Here is a 27780-nt window from a genome sequence, read left to right on the forward strand (position 1 = left end):
CTTTTTTATATTACATTTAACAAAATTTGTAATGGAGGGATCTGGATGGGTTTAAATGGAGACAGTCTCTAATTTTTGTTATTCTTCACTGGATGTCTTATGTATTGTCTTATTAAATAAATACCAATAAATATATATATATATATATATATATATATATATATATATATATATATATATATATATATATATATATATATATATATTTAAATGCTTATAGCTGATTGATTAACTTCATAGTTTGAACTGACATAATCTGTATTGTATAAAATATGGTGTGCACAAATACACACACAATACCATTCAAAAGTTTGGGATCAAGTTTGGTATTTTTATGTTTTTTAAATAATTTTTCTATTTCAATATACTTTAAAATATAGCTTATTCCCATGGTGACAAGTCTGAATTTTCATCAGCCATTATTAGAGTCACATAATCCTTCAGAAATTATTATAATATGCTGATTTATTATCAGTATCAGGGAAACAGTTGTGCTAATTATTATTGTTGTTGTTTTTTTGTTGTTGTTGTTGTTGTTTTTAATTGGGATTGTTTTATTTTTATTTGATTAATAAAAAGTTCAAATGAACAGCATTTACTCAAAGTAGATAACTTTTTAAACAATCTACACTACCGTTCCAAAGTCAGTAAAACTAACCTTAAAAGCTAACGTTTGGGGGGTGAGACTCAAAATGCAATATGTTTCATAGATGGTTTGGCATTTAAATGTGACATCAATTTGTGAGCTCATAAGCATCACCAAAGTGTATATCTTTATGCAAATTTTATGTAAAGAAGACTTTTGTTTTAAGGAACAAGAGAACATAATCACTGATCTAAAACTCTTACAATACTTCACATATCTATATGGTGAATACGCATGTCCACATGATACATAAAGAATGAAAATTATAACTTGCAAATTATTCTCTATTTGGTCATCTTAAGAGATTTGTTTAAGTTTTGGGACATTGAAGATGATGGATGAATGAAATAGGCCAGTTCCCTTTTTCAGAAACTCCCTTTTGCCAGAGTTTTCTGATTCAGAGCTTGGTGGAAAAGCATATTTTATTTTTAGACTCTCACCTCAACACACACACAGTCCCCGTTCTCAGGCACGCTCCACAGAGTGAGGTCTCTCTCCCTCTCTTTATTAAATGACCTGTCTGCCTGTTTTTGCTGTCTGTCCCTAGTGGCCCTGTATGTTAAATTCTATCATTAAAACCCATTACTGAGCTATCAAAACCCTCTGTAATTCCAGCTAATGACCTCATTTCCCTAAGTGTCACCCATGTCAGTCAGCGCTGGGGCCACTTGCTCTGGCAGGCGCTCAAAGTAGTGTCACACAGTTTCGTGACATCCCCCACCCTCCTTTTTTTCAGAAAAGAAAAGGGAAAAAAGCTCTTAGAAATCAATGGTGGTGGGAAATGACAAAGCACAGTGGCATGGGACTTGAGCCCACGTGTTCTGATATACTGATTGACCTAATAGGTGCAGTAGTCAAACTGGGGACAGCTTCTGATGTGTTAAGCAGTTTGAGGAGAACATAGACCTTATAAAAGGCGAACGGATGCCATTTCTCGAGTGATTGTTGCGCATTTCACACGTGCCAATCACGATTCTCATAAGTCACTTCAGAATGAACGTTTAAAAAAATGCAAAGTGGGGATAATGACACACATCATTTCCCAGTTTAATCTTCATCCCGCTCCTCCTCTTCTCCACAAGCTCCCTTTTTTCTCCACTGCCAGGCATCGTCCTCTCAATTGGAAAAAGGACCCTAAGGCCACTGGAGCACCAAGCCCCTGTTTCTTCAAGGGATGGATAATTGACTCCCTTCGCTTGGTAATTTATCGCTTGCATATGCGGCTAATACATCAGCAGGCAAAACAGTGCTGACCTCCCAACCTTGTCCAACAACTCCACCACCGCTACCAAAACAAGCACACTTGCCCACACACACATATACACCTATGCACTTTCAGCCCAGCACACCCCCCTCAATAAAGAGCCAGGAGCCTGGATGTGAATTGGAGAGGGACAGAACTGGCAGGGGAAAGGAAATAAAGTGATAGATGGGGTGCATTGTGGCATTATGAATGAATTACGCTGACCAAATACCTTGAGCAGAGCAGTGTGTCAGCCAGTGTCTATACTAATCTTAGAGGAAATATGAATGTCTCTACATTAAAGAGTGTGGCGCTGGGTGAGCTGGTGAATTAGTTGAGCAATCAGTCCATTACAAAGACATATCTTAGATGGCATTATTCAGTGACCACATTTATCAGCCTCACACTGTATCATGTTCAGCAGTTGGCTTGTTGTTTGCGCTGTTTCTATCAGTGGGGTATCAGTATTGTCTGTCTACTTCTGTACATTCACTCAGTTTGACAAGGATTCATCTCCACCTTCACTAGAGTTCCATCTATCTACCTATTTATCATGACGACAACACGATGTAAAACACACTATTATGAAATCTTGAGTAAATTTAAACTTGATATGACACATATGTCTGTTCACTGTATTATTTTATAATACAGTATGTCTGAATAAATGTGGGAATGCAATAAATGGTGTTAATGATGAAAATATAAACTGAAAAACAATACGGAAACATCTCTTCCTTTTATCAAACAGGTCATTTCAAATGTCACTTTAGTCTTTTATTTGATCATTTGTAACAGGGATTTTATTACAGCCACAGCTGTAATAAAAGTTCAGCCTAAAATACATGGATGAAGTAAGAAAAAGGGTTATTCACAGAAAAATAAATATACATATTTATAAATATATATATAAAAATGCATTTGTTGTTGAGATGCTTTGATTCAAATGTTAAGGTGCTTTAACATCTAAATGACTAAAATCTAAACTCTAATCTGACTGCAGTCAAAACTAATGAAACAAAACAGACTATGTTTATAATTATGTGACAATAAATTACTAATTAAAATTAGTGCAGATCATGTCAGCAATGATACAAATACATTTGATTCAATTTCTGAAATGTGACTGCAATAAGAGTAAATAATTGCATGTAAATGTAGCAATGCATTTCTAGATAAGGTTTATAGCTGCATAATCTGTTAAGTTTTAAAATTAATATCACACATGCAGAAAACCCCTTCACATGAGACATTATTTGTAAAATACAAACAAACGATCCTGTTACACTGGTAAAGTGCACAAATGGTTAATTATTAGTTTATTAATTATTAGTTGTATTATATTAACTATATTAATTATTAAATAGCTAATTATATATATTTGTTATATTTGGTGGTGCTTTCTCTTCTTTCTTTTTTTCCCCTTTTTTTAACTACTCAATTCATGTTATATCAGTCTGATGTCACGTCAATGTTTATTAATCAGCATAATTAATTCAAAAATGCGTTAAAGACCTTCATAGGTCGCTATTCTCTTCATTCCAAGGTACTTTGACAATGCGCAAGTGTTATCTATTCATTTGGTAAGGTTTTGACGCCATCTGCTGTTCAATTGAAAGTTAACCAGTTATCCTCAGCAGTTTACTAAAATTGTTTTATTGAACGAACACAAATATATATATATATATATATATGTATATATATATATATATATATATGTATATATATGTATATATGTATGTATATATATGTATGTATATATGTATATATATATATATGTGTTTTTTTTTTTTACAAAAAAAGAGTCAATAGAGAGGTTGTGGGGAGATGCAGTAAAAGTCTCTCAAATCTTGGTCTCATGTTTAAAGGGGTGTTTATTGTAAATATTTAGATCCAGTGTGTTCTTTGTTTAGCTTACAGGCAGCATTTAAAACAACATGTAGTGGGAAATGTAGGCCTACTCACCTTTAGATAAAAGTTAATGTATTTCACGTATTTATAATATTTGGAGGAAACTTGTATATATAAGGTTGTTGTTTAGTGTTAGCATTTGTTTATGTTGTAACATGTTTAAGTAAGAATTGAAAAAAATATATTTTTTTTATTATGTCTGTAAATGTTTGTATATCAAAGGATACGTTGCCCTAATTAAGATACTTAATTAAGATAAAATACTGTAGACTTTAAACTTTGTTGGCTGTTTAAGAAACCAGTTCAATAATACTCTTAATACTCTTAAATGAACATTTATAATTAATCATTTATTTAGCAATACTGAATTTAATTTTCAACAATATGTGCTGGATAAGTTTGTGTCAACCTCATGTTAATAATTAATATCTAAACATTTGCATATTAAATAAGATAAAGCTGGCTAATATATTCATAAATAAACATTATGCTTATTGATTAACATAATTTTACAATGAATTACTGTAAGTTATGAGAGAGTAAAATGTTGTGACAGAATAAATATTTTAAAATAGTTTTAATTGAATTTATTCCCCAAAAGGGACAGCATACTGAGGAATACCAAATTAAAATAAAAAATAAAAGTAATGTTCACACAAAAAAAAGGCATGAAACTTTTATTTGTGCCCTAATAAGATGCAAAATAGTGATAAATTAATTGTCTGATGTCCGTTATGGTCTTGCATATTTTCAGGGTTATAGGGCCATTGGCTGCCCAGCAAACAAACACTAGGAAATATTACTAATGTTCTTGTATTACTTCCATAGAATTTTAGACATTGCTGATAGAATTTATTATGAATTAAATGTACCTCCGAAAAAAATCCTGTCAGCTTCCTACTGGTCAGATATCATGTGGCCTGGAATATGACACACTCACTTTATTACTTAGCTTTTATTCTGCCACAGTATTTTATGTACTTAATAAGAAATTTGGTAAGAGACTTCGGTGAGGCTGTGTCACCTTTATTAAATGCACTAAAGTGAATACTGGCGCAATATATTACTTTGTCCTCGGGGTGTCACTGTTGGGTTAGAGATCAAACCAGACTGAAATTATATCTGTTTTATTGTTGGTTTGTGGCAAGAAGGGCTACAGCTACGACCGGAAATTAATAATAAATCATTCTACTGATTTGACTTTGTTTTATTTATTTAAGCACAGAAAATATAGCAGTTTGCGTCATGTTATTGAGTCACATGTATTAAAACTGTTTGCAATTGTACCTATAAGAAACCTTAGAAATGTACTGTACTGACCCACAAACATAATTTCGCTTGTGCAGCATTTTGAACTGTTTCAAAAGCTGTTTCTTTTTTATAAGATGCTTAGATAAAATGTTTATCTAATGTTTAATAATTTGTGTGGTTGAATATACATTTGGGAAATCCAAAGACTCCTTTGCCCGGACATGCCACTGAAAAGTTTTCCAAGTCCAACAAGGTTAAAAACAACGTCACCCAACGTGACGGGCTACGCCCCGCCCATGACAACTTAGACACACGAATGAGAATGGCCGACTTTTGTGAGTACAGAGTGACAGCCAATCAAAATGTTTTTTACTTTTCTTTATTTGCATGTGTCCAGTAAGAATTATTATGCAGATATTGCTCTCCTCACAGCTCTCAGGGAAATTAAATGTAATGTAGCTCCTCGCGTCGTCATATTTACCCTGCACTGACAGTCAGAGAGAGGACATCCACGAGACACTGCTGGATTTACTCTGTTTTTCAAAGGAAACTTATTCAAGTCCGTGCTGGATTTTAGGTGCAACATGACGTTTGAAGAACTTAATGGAGATTACTCTATTGAAAGGTAAATATGTCAATATGCATTTATTCGGCAATTAAGACACATAACATTATTATAGTAACGTAAATGTACCAATAAGTGAAAAATGCAGGAACCCAGGAAAAAAGTTATATTCAAAAGGAACAGTGTTTTTTTAAAAACAAATATAAAGAGTTATATTTATGTTTATTGTGAAAGATGTGAAATAAAGACAGCAAACACATATACCGGGTTAAGTGTCAGCTGCACGAGCTTAGCTCACGAGGCTCGAGACTCTCACGAGATCCATCGCGCGCTGTGACGTGCCTATTAAACATCTGAACTTTAGCAGGTCTTTAATGTTTTGCAAAATAAGTTTTGCTTAGATTTTATCTGCTTATATAAGAGAAACGTAGGTAAATTGCTCACCCAAACACTTAAACTAGCAGTGAATAACTTACATTACTCATATTACTGTAATAAGTTTAACCGACTCAGTTTAAAACTGTCAACTTTAAAGCTGTCGCCATTCAAAAACTTCAACGTTCTGGACGTTATTAATACTCAATAATTTATCCGAATTGTGTTTCTACAGGATGGATTCTGTGATTAAAGCTCTGGAGGAGGTCCTGCGCTCCGCGTTACCGCAGGGATGTATTACAGTTGGGGTCTACGAGGCTGCAAAGTCACTCAATGTGTAAGTTTAAAAGCTTTCAGTGTTATTGGCTTTCAATGTCGTTTCAACAGGTGCAGTGAAACTAACTAAAATCTCAACGCTTCTATTTAGGGACCCTGATAACGTAGTGCTGTGCATCCTGGCCACAGACGACGATGATGTGAAGGATGTGGCGCTTCAGATTCACTTCACTCTCATTCAGGCTTTCTGCTGCGAGAATGACATCAACATCCTGCGGGTCAACAACACGCGTCGCCTCGCGCACATCCTCGGGGGCGCCGGCATGCACGGCAGCGAGCAGATGGATCTGCACTGCATTCTGGTCACTGTGAGTGTCAACGATAATTGTACCTGGGATTAGAATCTAAATAGGAACCAAAAACCAAAATAGGCCAGTACCCTGCACGTGAGCCATTGCTTTTAGTAACTTGTCAGAACATGTCCAGCTGTAACTGCCAGTGCATGACACCCAAGTGCACATCCTGCTCTGTACTCTATGCAAATAGGAGTTTCTTCACTTAATGTTCCAGGTTCCTTTATTCACTTATTTTTCTCCATTGGGATCAAATGAACAGATGCCTTAGTATTTATCATTCTAATATTCTTTCAAAAGGTTTTATGTACTTCATAGGATGCATTTAGTAAGATTTGCATACTCTCACCCCTCAGACATTTAAATTCATGGCACTCTACTGCAGTTTGACTTCATTTTTATTCCTACTTGCAAAATTCTATTCACGAAAAATGTTTGAAATCACATGGGTGGGTGCCATCCAAAAGACAATCCTTAATGCTTAGAAAGACACTCAGTAGCAAACACAAACACAATGTAATCCCATCTCTTCTTCTGATGTTCACAGGTTCCACATGCATCCACATGGAAGAACCCAGCTTTGGGAAAAGTGAACCACTTCTGCAGAGAGAGCCGCTGTATGGATCAATGGGTGCCCATCATTAACCTTCCAGAACGATGAGGACAGCTACAAACTAGTGAAAACATGGATACAAATTTCTAGTAAAAAAGTTGGTCACAAAAAGGACTGATAGTCCAGACTGCTGGAATTGGGGAGTAACCTACAGAGTGAACTGGAGGAGGAGCACCCTTTTGCAATCTGAAATGATTCAGCAGTTTTTGCCTTTGTTTGTGGGACTTTTTGAGGATGTCACAGGAAGTGAGCGCCTGAGAATCTTGTGAGATAATTTATTGGTGGGGTGTCATAAAGCACTTCAGTTAATTACAGGATGAAATATTTCTCAGGCAACATAATATCAGAGGTGATATTTTTCAAAGAGGCTGTCCTATTCTTTGTTTTTTTTTTTTTGCCATCATTTTTAATAGTATGCTGTTAGTACTTATTAATGTTGGGAAGTAAATTATTTTAAAGGGACTTGCTTCTAAACCACTGAGATGATATCCTGTAAGAAACTTTTTTTTTTTTTTTACTTAAGTTAATTGTTATTTTGTGGTCTTTAAATTATTTATATTAAATTAAAGTATTTATGTAAAAACTTTTTATACTATTATATTCAAATGCGAAATGAATTTTGTGTTGTAATAAAAGTATTTCTGAACACAACATGGTAGTCATGCTGGTTACTTTGTTAGAGGTTTCTGGAAAAGCAGAGTGGACTAGTAGAATGGACCTGACAACACCATACACCTCTCAGATCAGTAGGGTCACGCTGGACTCAGTGGCCTTCGTGACTCCCTATTACAGACCAACAAAAGCCATCCAAGCCTTTCTTTTGTCGTGCTGTAGTTAGCGTGACCACTGCATCTATTCATCAGATTCCTTTTTCAGCCGAAATGAATTGCTCAGGTTCAGTTTACTGTACGCTTGCTTGCGTCAATGTCAAACTTGCTGTCATAAATCAAGTTGCTCTTAATTGTGCTATGTTTGTCAAACTGATACTGCTCTGTAGGTTAAAAGTCAACGCGTAGGAAGAATGTAACACATTACACAAGACCAGCTGGAGAACGGAAGTGTCTAGAGACATGCCTGGAAGTGTTCAGAAAGGGCGGCCGAGATCACATGACTGGCACATATTGGGTCAGGTTTCCAGATACCACATACCAGTAAATCAGTTGTGTACCCAACCCACCACTTCCCTGTGCAAAGTGATGAAACAAGGTTTGAATGATGTTAGGCTGATGTAAGGAAGGTAAACTCCAGTCACGTGAACAAGAAAAAAAGTTACTTGGTCAGGGAAACAAAATAGCATCTCTCAAAGACAAGTTGAATGCAAAACATGGCAGTTAGGGGTTCCTTAAAAATGATCTTAAGCTGTTTGTGTAAAAAAGCCAAATGTAATCCTGATTTTAAAAAAAAATCAGCTAGTCTCTCAACTCAGATAATTCTGATTCTGAAAGTGTTAACTGCTCTGTTTGGGCAGTTTTCTGACGTCTTTAAAAAGATTATTTTTAGACAGCTGGTGCAACAAGGACCAGGTGATATAACTGCTGTTCTGTCACAACTTGCGTCACAGTGCACCACTCCTAGATCTCAGAGTATCACAGCTCACGCCATATCAACAATCCTTTAATACCAATCGTTTGTCACATATTTAATGGTTTAGAAGAATTTTAAGCATCATCCACAATATAGAATATTCTTTAAAAACTGTATTTTTTACACTACCATTCAAAAGTTGTAAAATAATTGTAAAAATACTTCACAAAATTACTGTTGAATGTTTTTTAAATATTTTTTTATATAAATATAATCTTGGTAAGAATAAGCTTATTTAAAAATATATACAGTATAAATAATCTTATTAACCTCAAACTTTTGAACAGGAGCTTTCCTGATTTCAAACTATTCTTTTTAACTCCTAACCCTTGTGGTAAAAACAATGTTTTGTTTCCTTTGTGTGTTTAAAGGGATAATTCACCCAAAATTTAAATATCTTTTACTTGCCTTTGTATTATTACAAACCCATATGACCTTTTTTTTCTTCTGTGGAACACAAATAGTGATTACTTGCAGAATGTCCAAGTTGCACTTTTACATCAAATGAAAAAAACTCTGCATTTACATATAACACATTTTCATGAGATACACTAATATAGCACAAACTGTTTGACCGTAGATTTCGCAAGAACACGTACATATGTGATGCACTTAGTTTTACTATTTCACAATTTTAATAAAATCTTTCTTTCAAGGTACAGTACACGTTATGAAGACTTGCAAAAAAAAATAATCTGAAATTAGAATAGAAAGAAACACCAAAAAATTCAAAGGGAAACTTTTTTCTTCACAGAGATACTGAGGTCACAGGTATTTGGTTGTGAATCTCAAATACTGCATAACTTCTGATCTCTCCACAATAATACAGATGTTGCAGCATCAGTGTATGATGCTTGCCCCAATAAAGGTGTGAATGTCACAACTGCCCTTTTTTGGGAAAAAAAACATTCAATTCATAGACAAGATCAAACAACAGTAGTCTCTGTTTTACAAATGTCCTAGGTACAGAAAAAATACATTTAAATCAGAAGGGAAAGGCCTTTAAATCTAAATGGAACCAAAAAGTTACTGAGTGTCAACAGATAAAATGTCATCTTTTCATTTGTAATAAGTACTGATTTGAACAATCTAAGGCACATGGGTTTGAAAGTGCAGGGAAATCAGTTCTCCTTTCCTATAAAGCACACCAGTAACCCGTCTCTAATGGTTTTGCGCATAGTGGTAGCTCCTATAATTAAGAACAAATCAGTATTTGTGTGATGTGAGATTTACCATATTGTTTTATTTACCCAGCATGCACTTAAACTGTGATTGCAGAAGTCACATTAGACTCATAATCCAAATCCAAATTCCATTCCATTTATTTCAGTCAGTCCCTTTGCTATAACATTATTCACATGTACTGCTAGAGGAATATATAACACACGTTAAGTGAGTCTTAATCAGTTAATGTAGTTGCAAGCTCCTTGTATCATAATGTGTTGTGCTACTTCCCTATTTCAAACTAATTCTAACTAAATGCATCATCTGGTGGAAAGAGGAACTTAAGCCCATTTAAAACATCTAAACGGCTTGATTTATAGGATCATTTCAGTTTGGCCCAAACAACCAAACAGAAGACAAGTGATGCTGGTCAAGATGAGATTCGATTCTAATCATTACCAAAATGGCAATTAATTAGTACTGATTGGAGTTTATTTACAGTAATAAATACTGTAAGAGCTAAATACAGTTAAGACATGGCACAAAGTTATACTAAGGAGCAAAAGCCGAACTTAAGGCAAAGTTGAGTAGAAGTAATTAAATTAGATTAATACTTGTTACACTACAATATAGTGCAGGGCTTTTTGTCCTTGAAGGGGTTTTCTGAGGCAGGGATGCCCATGAGCAGGGGGTCGTATTTGGCGTTTTCTCCACAGTAACGCATGAGGTCAGCTGAGGCCTTGGATACCTGGATGAGACAAGCCAGAATGTGAAAAATTTTCTTGTATGATTTTGTTTTATTTAATACCCTTTAATGCATGGACCATTCAGTCACAAAGAAACAATATCTTATGGTTTCTTTTTATTTCTAAACAACAATATACAGTACACCAAACTGTTTAGGGTCATAAAGGTTTTTAACCTTTTCAAAAGAAGTCTTTGCTGCTCACCGAGGCTGCATTTATTTGATTAAAAAAAATACAGTTAATCAGTAAAATTAGGAAATGTTACGTTTTAAAGTAAACATACTATTTAAATATGTATATTTCAAAATGTAAACTTATTGCAGTGATGACAAAACTGAATTTTCAGCAGCTGTTATGATGCTTCAAAAACCATTGGAAAATGCTGTTCACCCAAAAATGTAAATTCTTTCATCATTTGCTCATCTCTAGCTGTTTCAAATCTGTAAGAGTTTCTTTCTTCATCTGAACATAAAAGAAGATATCTTGAAGAGTTTCTGGTTACTATGGAGGTCTGTGGGGACCAGAAACAGATGGTTACCCATATCTAAAAAAAATGCCATGTTTTGCGTTCAGCAGAAGAAAGAAATTCACACAGCTACAGAGGAAATTATTACAGAACTATTGTCTATACTATACATCATTCACTCAATAAATGAGGAGTATATAAGCTCAGATCAATGAAGCCTATGAGCAAAAAGAAATTTAAAACCAGTGCTAATTAAAAGTAAACAAGTTGTCTAAAAGATTGAATCCAAGATTTGGTGATAATATAGCGTAAGATATTAAAAAAGCAAGTCATTTTTTGATCGGGGGGTATAATTAACTATTTATTTTGTTATACATTTAATACATGTTATACATTTAAAATACACAATCACATATAAAGAGGACTAGAGGAAAGAAAGATCTTCTAAAGATGCAAAGAAAAGAAAATGTACCTTTATCCTCTCAATACTGGCCTCGACTCTCAGTTGCTGTACCATCCTCCTAGCATGTGCCAGGTTGTTTGAGCCCACCATTTTAGAGGACATTTTTTAAACCATATAACTGCAAAAACAAAACAAAACCCACATAAAACAGTTATAAACCTACAGACATCATTAAACAATCCCACCACAACAACATAGCGTTAGAACACATCTGATGCAGTGGCAAAAGATTATGACACTGCATTGACAAATCCAACCTGACACTGACTTGAAGGTTACGTGCAATAGTTACTGACATACACTCAAATTATTCTTCATTCTCCACAGATAAAATGACCAAACCTTCTCAGGAACTGAGGTAATGCTGGAATTGAAGTGCTGCGCTTGTACTGTGGAAAACAACTTATGTCTTGAGCTTGGCTACGTTCAGCTACATTCATTTTCATGACAGTCTAGTTTAATATGCATCAGTCATGCCTTGCTTACACTTAATATGTATTTTATGCCACTAATACAAATCTACCCTGCAGACCTAAATATACTTTTAGATTGTTGTTTGGTTTAATAAGGTAAATGAATAGCTCTCTGTTCAAAGCAGGGATGGGTCATGATGGTCAAAATGTTTAGATTTTTCTTTTCTTTTTTTTCTTTTTCCCAAACCAACGTAATTCTAGCAAATTCAAAAGTTCTTGTAAATGTATTATCCATTTCCATGTTCCTTCTCTGAACTGGAATACTTCATTAATACCACGAGTTAGTAAACATCATCTATTGCGACTCAGAAATACTGTAACAAAAGAGACAAAAAGTTTACTTTACTGACTTATGGGTAAAGGAAGAGGAAATGGTGTTCTAGGTTACAAAACATTTTTTCACATGGGACTACTTTACCTGGCTTGAGGAAGTTTTGCAGTGGCATGGTGTCACACAAAACCAGGACAGTGTTACAGTGCTCTTTATGTGAAAAGATTACATAATCATAAATGCCCTTCCATAATATCCAGACACCAGTCGCCAGACAGTCTGCACTACAAATATCCAGTGTAAGCTATTCAAGTTATAGCTAATAAAAAAATATATAAATTAAGATGTAAGAGAGATGTGCTATTGCAATTTAACATGCAAATATTATGATGATATTAGATTTTCAAAGCTGAACATTCTGTGAATGTACACTACAGTTCAAAAGTTTAGGGTCAGTGAGATGACAATGTTTTTGAAAGAAGTCTCTTATGTTCACCAAGGCTACATTTATTTGATTAAAAAAATAGTAAAAATGGCCACATGATCCTTCAGATATCATTTTTAGTGTTACTTTTGATTAAAGTTAATAAAAGTTACATATCCTGAAGTATAATATCCAGACTGACAGTCTGTTTTTAAGTTCAGTTATATCAAAGAAAAATATTTTAAAAAGCATATTTAATAAGAAAAAAGTTTTCCAAACATCACTGGTTTTCCCCATTATTGTTTATGGCATGAAATATATTTGGCCATTTCCTATTCCTCTCATACTCATGAAGTCATGAAGGAACATTCCTACATAACTTATTATACCAAACTAAATAAACACCGGAATATTAAGGCTAAATATAGTAACAGAACATACAAAGTACACTGGATGCCATCATTTACAGTACACACTGCTTTATGTCCATGCCCGATTTTTTTTAGAGATAGGAAGACAGTCTTTAAAGATAAGAGTGGTTATCAATGCCTCAATCAAAGGAAATGTGCTGATGACCTTATGTTCTGCATACGGATGCGTAGATGTGTGTAGGGGAGGTACACAAAACATGTCCCCATCTCAGTGTTACCCTGTTAGCCCTGAGGTCACCAACTGCTGCCCCTAGACATGTTCATTCAGCAGATGTTATCAGTTCCTGCCACTCGCCTAGTCACATGATCTCACAAAGTGACACCAGCACGCCCTGATCAGCCAGGCGTAGTAATGCAACTCATTCTCGCTCAGCATGAACTACTGTGACTGCTCAGCACATTTGGACTTGCATCACCTGAAGGCAGCAAAAGAATGGTGTTAAACGTTTTAGGTAAGCTCAGGTTTTAAGTATTAAAGGTGTTGGGAATAAGTGACAGTTCAAGATGCAGAAAGTGTAAGGAAGTCAAGAATACTAATTAGGCCAGTGTTTCTCAGCCAGGAGGTTATATGAATCATTAGAGGAAAAGTTTACCGAAAAATGAAACTTTTTGGACAATTTATTAACTCTCGCCAGATTATGTAAATTAGATTGTTTCTTCATCTGAACAGTTTTAGAGAAATTTATTACATCACTTTCCCTAACCCACAGGACTCCAGTCCATCATTTAACGTCCCGTGAAGTGAAAATCTGCTTGCTTGTAAGAAACAAATCCATCATTAATGTTTTTAACTTCAAACCAGTCGCCCATCCAAAATATTGCTTTCTCAAGTGAAAAAGTGGTCGTCTGACTGAGGCGAGAAATATGCGCAGAGCAGTTTACAAGTGAAAATGGTTCAAAACAGTTCTCAACAAATATTTTGGTGGGTTTTGATATGAGGGCAAAAAGGGATGGATTTTAAAATCACGTTGATGGATTTGTGTCTTACAAGCATGCCGCTTTTTGCTTCACAAGACAATTGACGGACTGAAGTGTGTGTGCACTTGTGGATTATTGTGATGTTTTTATTAGCTGTCTGAACTCCCATTCTGATGATCACACTATGAGATCTTCATTTCATGATAAATGACAAACAGGTTCAGAGGCGTAAAGATGCCTGGTCTAATATCTGATAACCATTTCTCTTTCTCCAGGGTTTTTTTTAACAAAAAGTTATCTAAATTTTATTATAGGTCAGAAGCCATTTCTACAGAAAGTGGTCTGTTAACCCCAAGGGTCCAGTTCTATAGAAACAGCTCTCAAAACCACTTCACATTTGACAGTGCATGCAGCTCTCTGACAAACAGATGTATTGCCCCACAGTTATTCTATGGAAAGCATCAGCCTAGACATTTTTATTATGAAAAGGGTGTGCAAGAGCTATCTAAAAATACACTCCATGGAATGAGCGTGTGATCATATCTAATAAACATGCAGGACAGCAGAATTCAGTATGTCCAGAACGAGACTGTCTTGTGCACTGAAACAAAACATTGCCTAAACTTTGATATTGACAGAAACCAATAAATGAATACATTTATATTGTTGATATGCTACCATTGTGCTTTCCTAGTTAAAGCCATCATATTAAATGAAGTATCTCTTCTTACTAGGAGTTTTATGAAACTATTAAACCATTAAAAGTACTGTAACACAATGTGGCTAGTTTGCATTATTATTTTTGCAGTATTTAAAAACTATAATCTGATTTGCAACCAACAGTGTGAACTATAAAGTTGATATCATGCATTTGGCCAAGCATCATGGCGTATTAATGGCCAAGCCAAAAATAGCCACTGTGCAGTGACTCCCAGCAGATGGGAATATGTGAACAAGTCCACAAAAACGAGCCAATCCACACTGAACAACACAGGGCCAGGGCTACAATAATGGGCCATTATCAGTCAACGCCTGGGGCCTAAAGAAACACCAGTTCTCGGAGATAATGTCTCATGTACGTCAGCATGCGTGCGGCCTGATAACCAAGAGCTGTGTGTTGAGGTTTCACCCCCTGGAAAATAAATATCTTTGTCTTGAGGGGATGAACCAGCGCAAAGGTAGTTCTCAAAGTCAGGCAACCCTGGAAAAATTCTAGGGCTGGGGACAGTCCAAACTGAAAGAATTGTATTTTTGTTCTTTGTTGTAGTTTAATTACAGAGAGAAAAAAAAGAGTGTGAGAGAGGATACAGCTGTGAACGGGAGGTTGTGCGTGTACTGTATCTATGGGCAAGATGCCAGATATGCTGGTGCAACCGAGGTGCAATAAAACTCCCATCCATTGTGTTCTCTGCCTGTCACCCTCCTCTTAATGCCCCCATTCATCTCAGCAGCTGAGAAATGCACAACTATTCAACTTCGAAACAACAAACTCACCCCAGCAGAGCTCTGCGTTTAGGCTACAACTCTAAAACAAAGCAGTCTTTATGAAGCCCCAGTCACTAGCAGCTCCACTGTGTATGAGTACATCAGATTATCACTATCTGAGGCCAAAGGTCTATGCTTGGCTCCTCCTAGTTAATATGCTGGATGGCTCAATAACAGTGAAAACACAGTAATGTCACACAGTAGTGACTGGGTTTGGGCTTTTACAGGGAGGGTCTTTGTGTCAAAGGGCTTGACTACGGGAAAAGCGAGACAAGAAAACAAGCAAATGTAGAATAAGTGAAAGATAACATGCCGTGAGTTTATGGAAAATAAATTGTCCTTAAAAAGATCACACAAAAAAGTTCACGTACACACCTTCGTGTCTTTCCAAACCTGTATGACTTTCTGTTTTCTGTTGAACACAAAAGAAGATATTTTGAAGGATGTGTGAGGATTTCTTTTCAGTTTTGTTGGGTTTCACAGGGAGAAATACAGTCATACCGATTTGGAACTACATGAAGGTGAGTAAATAAAGCAAGAAAGAATTGAAATTTTTGGATGAACTATCCCTATAATGAAAATAACTAAATGCCAGTTTAAGAGATGGTTAAAATAACGACAAGGCATAAATTCATTCATTGACTAATACATAACTAGTATATAAGGTGAAAATATCTACTGATGCTCAATAAGGCAGCACAATGCATTAAGGGTTAACTTGCATGGGAAAATGTTACTTATTTGGTCTTCTGGAACACATTTAAAGTGGTCATATGATGCAATTTCAAGTTTGTCTTTCTCTTTGGAGTGTTACAAGCTGATTGTGCATAGATAAGATCCCTAAAGTTGCAAAGACTTAAGTCTCAAAGCCTAAAAGATATTCTTTATAAAAGTTATAAATTTAAACATTTGAACGGGGTAATTTTTTTATGAATTCAATTATTATTTTGTCCTGTGGAAGTATATCTAAGCATCCATTATGTGAAATAGCTTATTCAAAAGAGTACTAATAAAAATAACATGCAACTTTCATGATCCCTCTTATTTAGTTTAGATTATTAACATATTTGCATATTCTGCAAGGGATATGCATAATCTTATGAGCACAACTGTATTACTCTATTCCAGGATCCCATTCTAACAAAAAGGTCTAGACAGCCAGTGGCTCCTACAATTAAACATTTAGGTAGCCAAATGACTACATTTGAATGGAAACATTTATTACAACAAATCTCTTATATGAATGTGCATCTTTAATTACAAACAAGAGTTCCCAGTTTATTTAAATTCAGAAATAACTGGAATAAAAATATATGGTTCAGTTAAAGGGAGGGTGAAATGCTATTTCATGCATACCGAGTTTTTTACACTGTTAAAGTTGGATTCCCATGCTAAACATGGACAAGTTGTAGGTTTGAAGGAGTATTTCTGTTCCAAAAATACTCCTTCCGGTTTGTCACAAGTTTCGGAAAGTTTTTTTCGAGTATGGCTCTGTGTGACGTTAGATGGAGCGGAATTTCCTTATATGGGTCCTAAGGGCACGTCTGCCGGAAGAGCTCACACTCCCGTATAGCAGAGCACTGAGAGGCTGAGCACAGACAATCACTGATCAGAGCGAGAGCGTCGCGAAAAGTCACAAAAGAAGTGTTTTTTGGTTGCCAGGGCAAGACAACCCTGCACAGATTACCAAAAAAAAACAGCATTAAGGGACCAGTGGATGGAGTTTATTTTTACAGAGCATCAACGGAGTTGTGCAAGTGTTTGTGGTTGTTCCCTGCATTTCGAAGATGCTTGTTTTACAAACAAAGCCCAGTTTGACGCTGGATTTGCACATCGTTTATTTCTTAAGGATGACGCAATCCCAACGAAAAAGGGTCACGATCGTGTGTTGGAACCACAGGCGGTGAGTAAAACTGCTTAAAATATCTCTGCCTCCTTGTTAGTGCGTCCCCTCCCATGCCGGAGACCCGGGTTCGAGCCGGGTTCGAGCCGGGTTCGAGCCCCGCTCGCAGTACTACTCTATAGGTACTCAAGATTAACAGGATATTGAGTGAAAACGAGCATTTCACCCCCCCTTTAAGAATCCGCTGTGAATACTTTGTGATAATGATTCAAACTGACTTGTGGATCATTTTGTGGATCATTTGACAGACGTTTTAAAAAGGAACTTGTTCATAAGTGTAATTCATTCACAAATTGGACATTACATCTTAAGCAGATAATTACAGTCTGGATTCCTTCTCTGGTCTCTCCTTCAGTGTATGCACATGGGATTTTCTGCACATCTGAAGCATTATTATCATCTGAAGCTGGATGAGTTACAAACCACAGTTTAATATTTTGGGTTGTGGAATATTCCAATCCCATCAAGCACCATTAAGTAACACTCCAGTCACAACAGTGTTCTCATGACTGCAGATGGCTGAGTGGTGCGGTTTACAGGACAGGGTTGTCTTTATGTCTAAAATTAAATTAGACATAAAGAGTCTAACGTGCAAGATATGATTTGCAAGTATTTGCATAAACCATTCATATTCACAAAGTATACATGAACCTATAGCAATAAGTACATTCGACTTTGTACAGCAATCTGATGATAATCACAAAATAATAGAAACAAAAAGTTTGTAGGTCTCAAATGACTCTTATACAACAAACAAATTAATGCTTTGGTTTAAAAGAAAACCTGTCAATCTAGCCTCCATTCACAAACTTGAAAGAATTCCACAAATGAACGCCTCCAGAGTTTCTGCATGTCACATGAACCGATGTGTCATCATGGGATCAAAGATTATTTCCATGAACTCATCAGCACATGATATATTGGTCAACCAGCTCCACAGAATGCTTAATAAAGCCTACAGTAGATTGTGTCAGGTTTGGGCATACAGCCTCTCATAATATGGGGAAAAACCACTGCGTGACAGGATCTCATAAACACTATTGTTCAACCCACACACACACACACACACACACACACACAAACATGTTTATCGTGTTACATATAACAAACTACACCCCCAGATGTACTATAGACAAAAACTAGATGTTTAAATTTTGTGAAAATTTGAGTGTTGTTTGTATATGCAAAAGTGTTGTTCTGCAGTTTCTGAGGCGTTCAAGGTGCTTTTGTTGCTATGTGGTTTACAGAGTCTTCTGAGTGGTTGTTCAAGACCCCAGCTAGGAATTAAGTTTTAGGTATTAGTATTAAGTTTTTTTTTTTTTTGGGGGGGGGGGGGGGGTGGAAAAAACACTTGCAGAGTTAGTTTTTTACAGGACACACTAAACCTGATGTGAAATTTATGGGGGGGACATATTTTGCCCTCACACAAAATTCCAGATCTAACGGAATTGTAAATGACATTTTCCAGTGAAAATAAAAGAGTATAAGTTTCACTAATAGTGATGCTTGCCTCATTAACCACAAGCTTAGCACTAGTAAAGCAGTGATCTTGCAGAAAGAATATGCTGGCTAATGCAAATGCATTTTCAAAACGGCCTATTTTTCATATTTCTTAACATATATAACCCCATAACCAAGATCTGTGTATGATATTTGTGCACTGACTGGCAGAAGAGGAGACACAGCAGTCACATAACACCAGTGGTTCATTGTAATAAAATCATAAGCATTTCCTGGAAGGTACTTTGAACCAGAACATCATGACACAAACTGTTCCAGATACACTCTGTTTAGTCCACAATGAACTTGACCTGACTGGCAAAACAGAGTACTTTGAAAGGGTAATGTCAGGTATCTGTCCTTTGTTTCTTCATTTATTTATTTATTTTAATTGCTGTGAATAAATCAATTAATAAATTAATTGCTGTGTGTGCATAAATAAACAAATGAATAAATTGCTTTGAATACATAAATAAACTGTTGATAATAAATACATTGTTGTGAACAAATAAATAAATAAATACATTTCTGTGAAAAAATTATACATACATTTGACCATGACGTGATTTGAACACGAAACCTTCTGATCTGATGTCAGGTATGCTAGTGTTGCATCACAAGGTTACTAAAATGTTGTGCCTGATAGAGGGTGAAAGAAAGAGACCCAAAACAAAACGTTGGTTACAGGTGAGTAGAGTAAGTCAAGGACAAATGCACATAGAGCATGTGACTGGGGGAGGAGAGAAACACAAAGAAAAAGACTTCAGAGAAGCACCCAGTGAAAGGAAAAAGAAAGCACTGACAAGAACGACAAGCACAACAGGAAAACAACCAATGGCACATAAAAGGCTTTACTTTGGAAAGCCCATAGAGAAAATTAATGTATACAGGTGCTTCTCAATAAATTAGGATGTTGTGGAAAAGTTCATTTATTTCAGTAATTCAACTCAAATTGTGAAACTTGGGTATTAAATAAATTCATTGCACACAGACTGAAGAAGTTTAAGTCTTTGGTTCTATTTAGGTGTTATGATTTGGCTTACATTTAACAAAAACCCACCAATTCACTAGCTCAACAAATTAAAATATGGTGACATGCCAATCAACTAATTAACTCAAAACACCTGCAAAAGTTTCCTAAGTCTTCAAAATGGTCTCTCAGTTTGGTTCACTAAGCTACACAATCGTGGAGAAGACTGCTGATCTGACAGTTGTCCAGATGACAATCCTTGACTCCCTTCACAAGGAATCACAAACATTTATTGCCAATGAAGCTGGCTGTTCACAGAGTGCTGTATCCAAGCATGTTAACAGAAAGTTGAGTACAAGGAAAAGGTGTGGAGAAAAAAAAAAAAGATGTACAACCAACTGAGAGAACCACGGCCTTCTCTTGTCAAGCAAAATCGATTTAAGAATTTGAGTGAACTTCACAAGGAATGGACTGAGGCTGGGGTCAAGGCATCAAGAGCCAACACACACAGATGTGTCAAGGAATTTGGATAAAGTTGTGGTATTCCTCTTTTTAAGCCAATCCTGAGGCATCTTACCTGGGCTAACATTGGTCCAAAGTCCTCTTTCCAGATGAGAGCAAGTTTTGTATTTCATTTGGAAACCAAGATCCTAGAGTCTGGAGGAAGGGTGGAGAAGCTCATAGCTTGAAGTCCAGTGTTAAGTTTCCACAGTTTGTGATGATTTGGGGTGCAGAGTCATCTGCTGGTGTTGGTCCATTGTGTTTTTTGGAAACCAAAGTCACTGCAACAGTTTACGAAGAACTTTTGGAGCACTTCATGCTTCCTTCTGCTGACCAGCATTTGTAGATGCCGATTTAATTTTCCAGCAGGATTTGGCACCTGCTCAAATCATCACAATGACCAACCAAACACTTAAACTACTTCAGTCTATGTGCATTTAATTTATTTAATACACAAGTTTCACAATTTGAGTTGAATTACTGAAATAAATTAACTTCACAACATTCTAATTCATCGAGAAGCACCTATATCTGTTACGTTAAATTCCCCCAAAAAATCTCTTGCATTTTGCTAGAGGGATAAAGGGCAAAAAGCCCCACGTCATTTAACTACTGAATTAAAGGAGTTCCCATAAACACTTACAGAACTATATGTTTTTATTGTCAATGTCTTCATCAAAATAAAAGTCTTTCAGATTGTGTGCAATTTAGATGTTGATTCAGTAACTGCTCTTTTCTGGAAACAGTCCAGAAGGATTCAGACCGACTCAGAAGAGTCATTTTTTAAGGAATCAGACTACACTGTTTGTGTCCGATTCACTAAAAAGAACCAAATCAAATCAGTCATGCATTCATGAATTGGAAACTTGTTCACATTGTATGTTTGTTTTTGAATACCGCGTGAAAGAAAATAAAGATTTTTCTTGCCATTGTACAAAACATATGCAGCTCTGTGGAGGAGTACTGTGCACCAGTGAGATCATCAGAGAGGACAGGGCAGCCAAATATGGCTGAGAGAAACAATTGAGACCTATAGAAGTGATAATCTTCACACAAAACATGCCACTCACACGAAAAAACTAAATGCTATTCTTGTGAATAACAGGCTCTCTTTTCATCCTTGTTCCTGGTTGATCATTTCTTACATTAAGTTGGGGCTATAGGGCTCAAAAAACTAGAAGAGATAGTGAGCTGGTTGTCAGAGTATAGAGAGCACTTGTATAGCCTCATGCCACCTGCACACTTCATTCTCCTTAAACAGAAAAGCGGACAAACACTTTGGGGCCCTACGGCCACCCTGACAATGAGCATCTCCCACACTGAACCTCTCTCACAAAACTCCCTTCACAAGTCCCCCAAAAGCTAACCTCGGGTCTTTGAGGGAGCTTCCCAAACTTCTCATAATCCCTGCTTTGTTCCCCCTGACAGTGAACTTCCCCTTAGACTGACACAGTGTCCCAACCTGAGGCTGCTCACTGCAATGAACACTTTCTCAGTTTACAGCATGAGACACCTTGCTGGATCAATGACTTCCATTCATTCAGTTGACCTATGTGAGCCGTTTCCTTGAATCATGCCCATCTTTACTCACAAGGAGAACCCATGCTCTCGCTGCCTTCCCAACAGGAAGGTAATTTTGACAAACTCCTATGCCAAAGCAGAAGTTATGCCCAAATTAGGTAGCTGTTTGTTTGATTCCCAGGGGAAACACATCCTGGCAATACATTAACTTTGTATGTTAACGTTCTCAATGTATGTTGTTTTAGAAATAAAAAGCATCTGGCAAATGAATACAGTTAAGTACTGAAAGGTCATGGCTAACCTAAAAAAAGTTATCTTATCTCTTGACTCTAATGAGCCCCTTGGTTTTAATGAATCAAAAACCTACAGCACAATCAGTACAGTTTGATTCCCAATCCCTTTGGTGAATCAAAACATACCATGCACTGGGTTCAACATTGTCTGATTAGCAAACAAGTGACTCTTATGAGTTGGTCATTCTGCCTAGGTTGTTCATATAATATATTTGTAAGATACATGTAACACTTGCAAGAAATATGGTATAAATATATATGTAAATCTAAATAGCTTTATTTTCCATGAATGTAGTTGTTCAATGCTGAATTAAGGACAATTTGGTGACTTTATTTTAAGGTCCAATTTTCACTATAAACGAATTATTAACCTTTATTAATAAGGTAAGGTACCTGATAAGTATAGATATGGATTAAGGGATCTAAAATGTGGTCATGCAGAATGAGCATTAGTATATGCTTTATATGTGTGTGTGTGTGTGTGAATATACATTTATAAGAAAAGTTATTTTTTAAAACACACTTTCACATTGTTTTAAATTGTAATTGCATTTCTTAAAAAGAAAAGAATAGAAAAATTAATTCAAGTTCTTTATGATTCCCATTCCTAGAAAGGGAAGAATCTCAAAGTCAATTATAATCTGCTGTTAAAGTCTTTAAATGTAATAAATGCAGTGACAGCATTTTTCTGCTATTAATATAAAGATAAACAATGTCACTACCAAATAAAGCAGCACATCAAAAAGGAAACGACCAGGTTATAAAGTAACAAAACCATAATCTTGTGTAGATATCGGACACATCTGTTTCAAGGTCTCCAATTATGGTAATGTCATTCCCTATTGATTTGTGGGGGGGGGGGGGGTCTTCTAAGGTGAATTTGGACAAGATTCTAACAGCCGTAGTTAATGTACAGATAGGATACCTCAGAGCTGCTCAGCATTAATCACTCTTAATGTTGGTGTCAGACAGCAAGGAAATGTAAACTCTGTCCAACTGGTCTTGGTCAAGCTAAAAAGGGGACGTATCATTCTGACCATCTGTCAGTGTTAATGGGTGTTTATGATGTGTCTCGCCATGGGTCTGACCCCAGCGAACCTTACAATGGAAAATGTGTCAAAAGGCAGTAAGGGGTTTTTTTTTGGTCCCCAACTATGGCCTCGTTGGATTTCATCCACAAAATAATAAATGCAGAATCAAGTGTGAGCCACATACACCACCTTTTGGAGATAAATGGTAGTGCAGGGATTTAGCAGACAAATCAAAATCTTCGTGGCCACAGGCCAACATTAAAAACCACTTCCAGATATAGATTACCAGTAGATGGCATCCTAGCATTTTGACTTTGAGCCTAGCTATAACTGACACATAATCTGAAGCTTTCAGTGTTAACAATACACATATTCCAATAGAAAATTAAAAAGTTAGAAATTACTAATAATTACTGTTAAAAATAATTACTTAATAATAATAATTATTATTATTAGGTAACACTTTATTTTAAGGTGACCTTGTTACACATGTTACACTATTGTAATAACTATAAATGATGCATAATTGCATGCAACTAACTCTAAACCAAACTCTTTAACCCTAACCATATAGTAAGTATATGTAGTTAATTAATATTACTCAGTACTTAAATGTATAATAACAAGGTAACAAAATCTTAAAATAAAATGTAACCTAATAAGAATTATTATTATTAAATATTGTTTTAAATATATATATATATATATATATATATATATATATATATATATATATATATATATATATATATATATTTTTTTTTTTTTTTTTTTTTTTGTTACTCAATAAAATGATATACCATAACATATATAAAAACAATTATAGATACAAAAAATTATAGTTAGTACTACTAATTGATAATAATAATAATAATATAACAATACCATAATACTAATAAAAAAACTTACAGAATAACAATAAATAATAAATAAATAAAGCTTTAGATTAAGTACAGCATGTCACACTACAGGTCCCAGTTGTCGTTAATGAGGCAAGGAACCTTGCTCAAAATTTGTGACAAAAGTACAACTGAAAAAACTACACCGACTTTAATCAGATCTTTCATGCACATACTGCAGATTTAAGGTATATTTGAGGCTGGCACAAACACACCTAACAGAGGAAGGGTGATAATAAATCCATTCAGATTGGGATGGAGATGAATGACTGGCAGACATAAGGTAGAGTCCACAAATTCTCAAAAGCCTCATGGCCATCATTTCACATATCATATGCACTGTATATCATATTTACTGCAGTAAAGTATTACCTAAATGATTAACCAAGCAGGTCAGGGAAAAACATGAAAGAGAAAAGAGAAACATGAAGAAATAAGTTGAGATGCTTGGATAACAGTTTTCACATTTCACATGAGAACTAGAAAACCACTGACTAAAATCACACATGATCTTGTAATTCTATTAATGCATAACTTTAATCTTCTAAAGCACAGTCTTTTGATTTAGTGCAGTTCTGAAGTCATGCGGTAGCTCTTTAAATCTGTTTCTAATGGTATCAGAGGATAAAAGTGGCTGCATGAGGCTGAATTTTTTTTTTATAATTCTGTGAAATCACAGGAGTGAGAAGGTGGTTTATGACAAAAGTTAAAGTCAAATTTTGCCTGTGGATGGGCTAGAGTGTTTACATTAACTACAGTACTAGGTCATGGCATGAACCTTTTTAAATGCACCGAATAAATAAAAAAAAGTCTGATCACTGCATTACTGCCAGTGTGCAGAGACCATGTGCCAGCGTTAGTATTATTTATATATTATTAATCAATAATAAATATTTATATTAAAATAATTTTATTTGAATATTTTCAGTTGAATTTTTTATTTCAGTTTTAGTAATAAAGTGCTTTGCCAATGTATCTAGCTTTAAGGTAAGAGTAGTTGTGATATATTGTGGAGCCTGTTGCAATATAACAAATCGTAATGTGGCTTCCGAGGAAACCAAAATAGTGCAACACTTAGTTTCACAATCAAATTGAGAAAGTGCTTGAAGTATTGCGTCACTTACGAACAGTGGCTAAATGTTACAATTCCTTGTGAGGGCAGCCATCTTATTTTATTAAAGTCGTATAATCTTATAGAGTAGCAAGAGTGAATACATATCCAAAAATAAACAGAAGAAAAAGAAACTGATTGACCCAATGTTGATGATTCATGTGCAATGATACAAGATGTCTACTGTATTACATGTCCCACAAACAGCTGGCATTACATAAATATGAGATATTTCTTAAGTTGAAGCAGCACTATGGTGAGTACAGGTTTGGTTTTGGCAGAGCTCTGTTTCCAGTCACATCCTCTAACAGACAGAATATAAACAGAGGACACATTTGGACTGTTCTGTGGTTAATCACTGCAACACTACAAGCCACCACTATCTCAAAAGGAAGTAGCGGATTTATGTGTCTGTATTTTTACATTTTTTATTATTATTATTCTTAAGATTTCACCCAAACAAATGTAAATTCTTTCATTATTTACTCATGTTTCTCTATTATTAAAGTTGACTTGAAATGACGACTTCACTCTTTTCTATACAATAATCATTCATGGCGACCATGTCTATTAAATTTAAATCAAATAGAACTGTTTAAACTAATCTTGACGTGAATTTTCTGTCCAATTCAGAAGGCTGATTACTCACAGATTATTTTAGGAATTTCCAATAGATCTGAACAATAGTGATTTTTGCTTTCAGGTCTGTGGGTTAGGGTTACGTTAGGGTTTTTCTACAGTGAAAAATTCATAAAACTTTAATCTGTTCATCCCAAACCCATTCTATGGCTCTAAAAGAATTGGAATATAACACTTGAGTCGTGTGGTCTATATTTATGGTGTTTTCCCTCTTTTTGTCCATTTTGGAGCTTGATAGACACAGACAACATGGCAGGAAGTAAAAAAAATTATCTGTTTTGGGTAAAATATTCATTTAAACAGATAATTTAATATGATTTAAACTGTGTAATTTGGATGTATGGGAGTTCAGGGACATTCTCAGGGCCATGTGTCAGCTTTTCAAGGAGATCAGACTAGATTCAAGACACTCTTCTACATATGAAGACAACGTAAATACTTGTCATAAAACAAATACTTGAGAGGATGGTCCTTGAACAGTTTGATAATTGAGAAGTGAAAGGCTCCTCAATGGGCTCACATGCAAACTAATGAGTGTGGATCATTAACAGTATAGTCATGCATGCAAACCCCTTCAGAGGGGCAAAATTAGGGGGTTAAAACATTATATACAAGTCTGGACTCTACTTTTCAGTTGCAGTACATCCCCTATAGGTTTCACTGACTACGGAAAGAAATTAAATCGTCTTGTCTCTACTTGTAGTTTGATCTGAGGCAGTCTAACAGAAACTGAGAAAGACTTCAAATGATTTCTGGTATATGTTAGTGTATTTTCATCTTAAACAACCCAAACAGCCATTTTGGCCTACTAATGACAATGATTTAAATACAGAAATCTCCCTTACATTCCAAACGGTGAAAAATAGGCAGTCATATTAACTTTATTTTTGTTGTTCAAGAGTTAGATTTATAGCCACCTACTGATGTACAGTTTAATATTGCACACTGACTAACCTGTTGAATAGTGAAAGTTTGTTATCCGCTTCAAAACTTTATATTAAACTTAAAGGATTAGCTACAAGGCGACAACTTTCTCTTTTCGACATACAAACGTACATAGGCCACAAAAAGAAGCAGAAGAGTTTCTACATCTTTTGTTATTTGTGAATAACAAATAAATTATAATCGTAAAACTCATTCGCCGTCGACAGAATAGTCTTACCTTTAAACCAATCTTTCAAGTGTGATCTGCTGATAAATCAGTGAAGAAACCGAAAATACGCCCCAAAATTGGTTTTACGTGAACTTCAAAAGATCCGCGTGTAAAATTGCCAGGAAAATGATCTAAATAGGCCAAATATTTTAAAGTTAATTACATTCTTTATCACTATTGTAATGTTTTCTTGTTACTTTGTGAATGACACCGTTTGTAACACTTCCACCTACGCTGACCAATCACGGTCGGCGCAAGACATGACGTCACCGTCGACCTTTCGAAGCCTTCGAACTGTGGAGAGAGACTCCGCTGATTGTTTTCCTCCGAATTCTCCTCAACTCGGACGCCCTCTTTCTGTGATTCTGGGAACAATCAATCCCTCGCCTTGATAAAATGGCAAGGAATGCTTGCTTATAAACCATGTTATTTTAGTACTGTCAGGAATTTGTCGTTGTGATGATTGTTGTATCTTTACATTACGACAGTGACACTGTTAAAAGTATTAGATTTGTGTTACATTGATTATGCCAATGTTACATTGCTATTTTTAAAATAGCTAAATTATGTCATCAGCAGTCTGTTTGTCCTTTAGATTGTA

The 27780-nt window shown here is 35.5% G+C and overlaps 2 protein-coding genes across 2 annotated transcripts; one reads left to right on the top strand and one right to left on the bottom strand.

Moving 5' to 3' along the window:
- Nucleotides 1-5470: 5470 nt before the first annotated feature.
- Nucleotides 5471-7288, top strand: gadd45aa (growth arrest and DNA-damage-inducible, alpha, a). Its single transcript, XM_026206145.1, has 4 exons — nt 5471-5676; nt 6227-6328; nt 6419-6635; nt 7168-7288. Exons 1-4 carry the CDS (start codon nt 5636-5638, stop codon nt 7279-7281), a joined length of 474 nt encoding a protein of 157 aa, XP_026061930.1. The 5' UTR covers nt 5471-5635; the 3' UTR covers nt 7282-7288.
- Nucleotides 7289-9429: 2141 nt separating this feature from the next.
- Nucleotides 9430-27439, bottom strand: gng12a (guanine nucleotide binding protein (G protein), gamma 12a). Its single transcript, XM_026206146.1, has 3 exons — nt 27189-27439; nt 11666-11774; nt 9430-10729 (listed from the first exon to the last, which is right to left on the bottom strand). The coding sequence occupies exons 2-3, from the start codon at nt 11756-11758 to the stop codon at nt 10604-10606; spliced, it is 219 nt and encodes a 72-aa protein (XP_026061931.1). The 5' UTR covers nt 11759-11774; nt 27189-27439; the 3' UTR covers nt 9430-10603.
- Nucleotides 27440-27780: the final 341 nt, after the last annotated feature.

The sequence above is a fragment of the Carassius auratus genome, chromosome 27 (genome assembly GCF_003368295.1).
Source record: "Carassius auratus strain Wakin chromosome 27, ASM336829v1, whole genome shotgun sequence".
NCBI lineage: Eukaryota > Metazoa > Chordata > Actinopteri > Cypriniformes > Cyprinidae > Carassius > Carassius auratus.

Coding starts and splice junctions, on each gene's coding strand:
- gadd45aa (XM_026206145.1), top strand. CDS start 5,636: ATGACGTTTGAAGAACTTAATGGAGATTACTCTATTGAAAG. Junction 6,329..6,418: donor GCTGCAAAGTCACTCAATGT/GTAAGTTTAAAA, acceptor GCTTCTATTTAG/GGACCCTGATAACGTAGTGC. Junction 6,636..7,167: donor TGCACTGCATTCTGGTCACT/GTGAGTGTCAAC, acceptor TGATGTTCACAG/GTTCCACATGCATCCACATG.
- gng12a (XM_026206146.1), bottom strand. CDS start 11,758: ATGTCCTCTAAAATGGTGGGCTCAAACAACCTGGCACATGCTAGGAGG. Junction 10,730..11,665: donor CCAGTATTGAGAGGATAAAG/GTACATTTTCTT, acceptor TGTCTCATCCAG/GTATCCAAGGCCTCAGCTGA.